This window comes from Lolium rigidum, chromosome 7 (assembly GCF_022539505.1).
Source record: "Lolium rigidum isolate FL_2022 chromosome 7, APGP_CSIRO_Lrig_0.1, whole genome shotgun sequence".
In the NCBI taxonomy this organism is placed as follows: Eukaryota; Viridiplantae; Streptophyta; class Magnoliopsida; order Poales; family Poaceae; genus Lolium; species Lolium rigidum.
The window spans coordinates 30,356,103-30,362,470 of record NC_061514.1 but is presented as its reverse complement, the minus strand read 5'-3'; the positions used below and the strand labels follow the sequence as shown (position 1 = coordinate 30,362,470).

Genomic DNA, 6,368 nt, shown 5'->3' with positions numbered 1-6,368 from the left:
CTCTGTCATTACAAGATGAAGAGGATGTTGATGTGAAGCTCAAGTCCAATGAAGTTAGAATTAGACCTATGACAAGAGCTCGTGCGAAGCTACTAAAACAACAGGTGAACTTGTTCTTCAACGATACTTTGATTGATGAGAATTTTATACTACTTAAGTCATTTGACTTGCGTATGATTAGGTACGAGGATAAAGGAAGCATCGCACGAGGAGAAGGAGAACAGCTGGACATGGTATTGGACATGAAGACACCCCATGGACGCGCGAGGGAGGAGAGGGAGGCATGCGCGAAGGACGGAGAAGAAGTCCAGGTCGGCGCCACGCCCAGCGCAACCGGCCGCCACGTCAGCCGATCCGGCCCCGCGCCCGGTCATGCCGACTCCCACGCTGGATGAGCCCGGCGCCCGCTGGCTCCTGCGCCGGTGCCATCCGGATGGGTATATTGAGAGCCCCGCCCTTGGCCCGGAGGCAGCCCGGTCCCTGGTCCGGTCCAAACCGGACCATCCGGCCCCTGGCCGGCCGTGTCCGAGTCAGTCTCGACCAGATCCCGATCTGGATCGGTTATTATTGTTATTTTTCGACTTCTGGTCGTCCTAAACCCCCTGAACTCCTATATAAGTGCCCAGGACATCCCCATTATAGTTTTAGACCACGTTTAAGATAAACCCTAGTTCATAGTTGATTGCGTTGCAACTCTATTGAATCTATACACCAATTCGCATCGATTTGGTGTTTTTCTACTAAAAGTTTTGTGTGATCTGTTGTTCCATTAGGAACTAGATGGTTGCAATTTACCGCTTCGTGGTCGGCGGCTACGTGCCCAAGTGTGTGGAGTTGCGAATATCTTACGGGGTTGAGAGCTGTTGCATTAGCGACAGGAATCAATCGAGAGATTTCGTCGGCGTCATACAAGTTATCTCCACCTCCTCATCGTGTTATCTCCGCTGTGTTCATCGTGTGTTCATCACCATCCACCGTGCTTACTGAGAAGATCGGACAACCCTTATCAGTATTGCAGATTCATCTATATTCGTCTATATTTAGATGTATTTTAGTATATTTCGAAATTCAGTCAATCGTTTTGACTACAAAACCCTGGATACTCAAAGATAGTCAATCCATGGACCCCGCTCGCTTCCAAGAATTCGAGTCACGCAAAGCTCCCAGATTAAGAAAAACGGTTTTGCTATGTCTCAGCTGAGATTTTCGTCTAAGTCACTTACAAAAAAAGTGTTTGACTTGTACTTTTGTGTTGCACTTTTTTACCAGAAATGTGCAACTGAATTGAGTTACATTTTTCTTTGAACTACAGTTGCAATTTTTCGAGGTGACTGAGACTTAGAAAATCTCAGTCAACTGAGACATAAACACACCTTAAGAAAAATCCATGGCGTGGCCAAATTAGAGAAAGGGGTGATTGTAGTCGGTTCTTAGAGTTTGAGGGTGAAAACTGAACCAAAATAGAGATGATTAGATTCCACCCAGAACTTTGAGACAGGTTTGGTAATCTGGACTTCTCTCATAACACGTCGTTGATTAGAGTCCAGCCAGAACTCGTCCAAACTTTGATGGAATTTTTTTTGGTTCATCTTAATTTGTTCAGCTGTGCTGATGATCAGGGTCGCGCCTACAAACATAATCGTATACGTTGCAGTATAGCCAAACAGGGTTTATATACGCCGTACTTGTGATCGATCCATCGATCCTGTTCAACAACAACGAATCTCCCTATAATTCCATAGTCAACAAAGATCATCGATCGATCGATCGATCTCAGAAGAGAAGCTGAAGATGGACATCCACCAGCACGACCTCGTGAGCTTCGGGCCCGGGCTCCACGACTGCGGCGCAGTCGAGGGCCTTGAGGCCGAGGCCACCGCGGAGGACGACGTCCGAACGTTCCAGATTATCCGCTTCGACAACACCCTCGTGACCAAGAAGGGCAGCGACCTCACGGTCATCGACAGGAGCTACCTCAACATCGCCGACGTGGTCGCGTCGGCGTCCGACCCCGGCGGCCAGATCGGCGTCGTCACCGGCGCCACCACCAGGCTCGACCTGGTCAGGACCGACGAGCGCGATGAGGTGGCAGAGGCCGCCGTCAGAAGCGTGCCCGCGTCGCGCCTGCGCCGCGCCAGGGCGCTCGGCCTCGGCGACCTGGTCGTGTCCGGCCCGTGGCTCGGCCAGGTCTCCGAGGTTCGCGTCGACGCCGACATGTCGTTCGACGACGGCGCCCTCTGCACGGTCGCCGACGCGGAGTCCAAGTCCAGGTTGCTAGAGCTACTTACTGCCCACGGCGTTATTCTTTGTCAGAAGAACAGTTTTTTCTGCCCGGGGCAGCGTGTCCGCAGCTGTTGCAGTAGCGTTTTCAAGGACGCCAGGTGGCTTCGTGGACAGTGGAACGCGGATCGTGATGTAGCCACCGTCGTAAAGGTGGAGATGTCAGGCGTCCTTGTCCACTGGATCGCGTCCAGGCACTGCGGCACTGACCCGCTGCTCCTCGAGGCATTTGCTCCTCCGGCCTACCAAAACCCTCATGACTTGACCTTCTTCTGGGTGGCTTACAACAATATGGGATGGGGGCCAGCTGACCACTGTTTCTTTAAGGAGCCCGGTTCGACGCATGGCGGTTCAGATTTTGCTCAAGATCATCAAATAGCGGAGGAGCGACACGACGACGAGGACATGACCACTGATAATCGTGGAGCACACAATAGAGACGAAGAAGAAGTACCTGAGCTTCCTTCTGGAAAATGCCATCTTCAAGGGGGGCACATGAATAAGGTGGAGTTGCACATGACCGTCGCCAAGACCCAAACATATGTCGACGTGTTGTGGCAGGACGGCACACGTCAATGCGGCATACCATCCAAGTCCATGGTCCCTTTCAACATCACGAACGACCACGAATTCCTCCCTGGTGATCATGTGCTTGACAATGCTGCATCTCTTGACGGCTCGACCGCTAGTACCATCAACGATGATAACATTGCTTCAGATGTTACCAAACCGGCAAGGCGCGCCGGCATCGTCAGAACTGTCTGTTGCAAGGACCAGACAGTGAATGTGTCATGGTTCAAGGCGGCGGCGTGCCCTAACGAGGCTAGGGAGGTCGAGTGCAATGATACCGTGAGCACGTACAGTTTGGAACGGGAATCTGGTGATACTTCTAACCTGGGATGTATCGTTGTTCGCCTCCTTCCATCATCATGGAGCGAGATGAATAAGAATGTTTCCCCCGCCGATCTTTCTTGGGTGGGGCATGTCATTGACCATCCTGATGGCCACGTTCTAGTCAAGTGGGGTGATGGTAGTATCTCAACGGTATGTCCATTATATGCGTATATAATCTTGGATATCATTCCTAGGCTCCTTGTAGCTTATAGATTTTTTGAAAACGCATGGTGAGTGTGAAAATATCCTTGAATTCGCTAAACAAGCTAAATATAAATGACAAATGCCATGTAATAATAAATGAAGAGATATGGTATATTTTTGCTACAGAAAATACACTAATAATGTGTATCTACAATGCATGCACCCCCACATATCCGTCTATGCATATGTGTTCAATTGTTAATTTTTTTGCAGATATACTGTATATATAGATCGCATGTTCACATATATACGCTGCATGCATTAATCGATGAAGAGGCATATATGGGCTATGTCTCCATTTTCGGAAAAAATAATATATATATGTCATCTTTTCAAACTATAATGAAACTTTAAATATAATATCTTATATCCCGGGCTCCTGTAGTAGGTCTAGGACGCTCTGATTGTATCATGTGTTATGGGTTTGTTTTACAAGACCAACAACTCATTAAGTACGCTCCTTTAGCTGTTGGTGACTTGATTCGGTATCCTGCAGGTGTTTCCCCATGAGATCGTCGTCCCCCGCCAGGAGGACTACATGGTACGAAAGTATGAATCAGATGAGGACAGCAGCACTGATGACGATGAAACAGATGAGGATAGCAGCACCGATGACGATGAAGAACCAGCTGTCGCCAACACGGTATCTATTCATCCAGTATTGTACTACCTCTACGCACTTCTACCAAGCACACACGCTTGGCACCGAACAGTTTTGTTAGTATCTATCAGCATACTACTAATATATGTACCTGTAGTACGAATTAATTAGTGGGGCCATCTGATTCTAGGACAATGATCTAGTGAACCTAGCAGAGGATGGCGATGCTGGAAGTGACAGTGCAGCAACAAGTACCTACCGTTTGACTTCTTTCATCAGGTATTTCCTCCGATTGGCCCGCGAAGTGTTGGCCCCGGGTAAGCGCTTCCTGAAGATCTGGCTTCCGTTATGGTTTCCAAGCTCAGAGTTACCCACAGCCGCTGAGGACAATGTCGGAGAGTCTACAAAATCATCCGAAGAGGAAAATAATGCTGCGGATGCTACCGGTGATGGTCAATATTTCTGTTTCTCACGTTTCGATGTATTGCAGAGCCCTCTGGATCACCATTACCTTGAAACCGCTGACGAGGTATTATTTTTTCTTTTAGAACACTAACGTTACAATACAAGGATAATATGGCCAGCTAAATATTTAGAAAAGAATATCATTATCCCACATCATCTCAGAACGCAAACATTCGATCACTGCACATATGCTTTAATTATGATATCTTTTTCACTTGAGTTGATCTATGAGCTCAATAGGCTGCCAAAAATATTCTTTCAGAACCAACATTATTTTTATTTAACACAATACAGGGCGGTAGTCGTGGAAAAAGTTGGGTCAAGGTAGTACAAAAGGAATGGAAAATTCTAAAGAATCACTTACCAGGTACCTCTCGGAAATATTTGTCATGGTTATTGTGCATGTCCCAGTGAAATTACAAGTTCTTCATGTGCAGAGACCATCTATGTGCGAGCGTTTGAGGACCGCATGGACCTGCTACGGGCGGTGATGGTCGGGGCGAGCGGAACACCCTATGAGAACGGTCTTTTCTTTTTCGACTTCTACCTGCCGCCGTCCTACCCGGCGGTGCCACCGCAGGTGTATTACCACTCCTTCGGTCTTCGCCTGAATCCCAACCTCTACGAGTCTGGCACGGTGTGCCTCAGCCTGCTCGACACATTCGATGGCGAGGGTACGGAGGTGTGGTCCCCGGAGACATCGAGCCTCCTCCAAGTACTCGTCTCAATCCAGGGTCTCGTCCTAAACGACCAACCATACTACAACGAAGCCGGCTATGAGAGACAGGTAGGTACACCAGCAGGCCGCCGCAACGCGCTGCCCTACGGTGAGAACGCATATCTTCTCACGCTCCGGACCATGTTATACCTGTTGCACCGGCCGCCTCATGGATTTGAGGGATTTGTCAAGGATCACTTCGTCCGTCGGGGGAGGTTTGTGCTCGGGACATGTGAGGCGTACCTACAAGGATGTGTTAATGGCATGCACATGGAAGATGACAATGCCGCTAAAGCTGGTAAGGAGCGGCCGTGCTCGGCTGGGTTAAAGCTTGCGCTAGCGAACATGGTACCGAGCCTCCTGACGGCCTTCAAGGAGCTAGGTGCCAGTGGGTGCGAAGTGTTTCAGAAGCTGCTGAGTCCCATTACCAGGTTCTCTTAGCACCACGCATTAGCCAAAAGGAGGATGTAACATTTTGTTTAAACGGCAGGGAGTAACTAGCTTTTCATCGGTTGATGTGCAAAAACATTCATTTTTTTTTGAAAATGGACACTTTATTACTTTAAACAATAGACCCGTCCTCTGCATAGCTAGGATGGATACACACGGCCGTACAAATATCTGTTACAAAAACACTAATGATTCCCAATGACAAAAATCCAAAGTTCAAAGTTCTCGAGGATTCAGCTCAAGATCACGCTGCCACCCGTGTTGGAAAAAAATATTCCTCGCCGTATCCTCCAACCGTGAAGACACCTCCGTAAAGATATCTCGATGCTCCACCCGCTGAAGAGGTACCATGAGCGCGGTATATAACCTGCATAAGAGAGGAAGAAATATTATTGAAAATCTTGTCATTTCAACATAGAAACAACGACCAAATAAAGGCAATCGCTCTCATCCTAATAAGACGCTTAAACATAACAACCACACCATTGAGCCAATTAACAAATATATTGGCAACACTACGTGGTGGGTATAAGGTAGACCCTATTTGAACGACTAACCATATAGACATAGCAAACTTACACCGAAAGAATAAGTGTTTAATAGTATTGTCATTTATGCAAAAACATTCCTTGTAAATTAATCAATCATTTAAAGTTCGAGCGCGAAAGTGCTATCTTTTCTACTGAATAAAAAAAGGGTTTTCTATTCTCGCGCCATCGGGTCCTTAGTTGTACTTAGTTTTCCCCAGCCCCTTAG

General features: G+C 47.8%; 1 protein-coding gene across 1 annotated transcript; it reads left to right on the top strand.

Annotated features, from left to right (window-relative positions):
- Positions 1–1,791: 1,791 nt before the first annotated feature.
- LOC124671105 (probable ubiquitin-conjugating enzyme E2 23) lies at positions 1,792–5,603 on the top strand. Its single transcript, XM_047207534.1, has 6 exons — positions 1,792–3,324; positions 3,875–4,021; positions 4,170–4,258; positions 4,340–4,508; positions 4,739–4,811; positions 4,882–5,603. Exons 1-6 carry the CDS (start codon positions 1,792–1,794, stop codon positions 5,601–5,603), a joined length of 2,733 nt encoding a protein of 910 aa, XP_047063490.1.
- Positions 5,604–6,368: the final 765 nt, after the last annotated feature.

What these genes read in the sequence shown, in the direction of transcription:
- LOC124671105 (XM_047207534.1), top strand. Translation starts at nt 1,792, where the DNA reads ATGGACATCCACCAGCACGACCTCGTGAGCTTCGGGCCCGGGCTCCAC. An exon ending in GTGATGGTAGTATCTCAACG is followed by an intron (nt 3,325 to 3,874) that starts GTATGTCCATTA and finishes GGTATCCTGCAG; the next exon opens with GTGTTTCCCCATGAGATCGT. An exon ending in AACCAGCTGTCGCCAACACG is followed by an intron (nt 4,022 to 4,169) that starts GTATCTATTCAT and finishes ATCTGATTCTAG; the next exon opens with GACAATGATCTAGTGAACCT.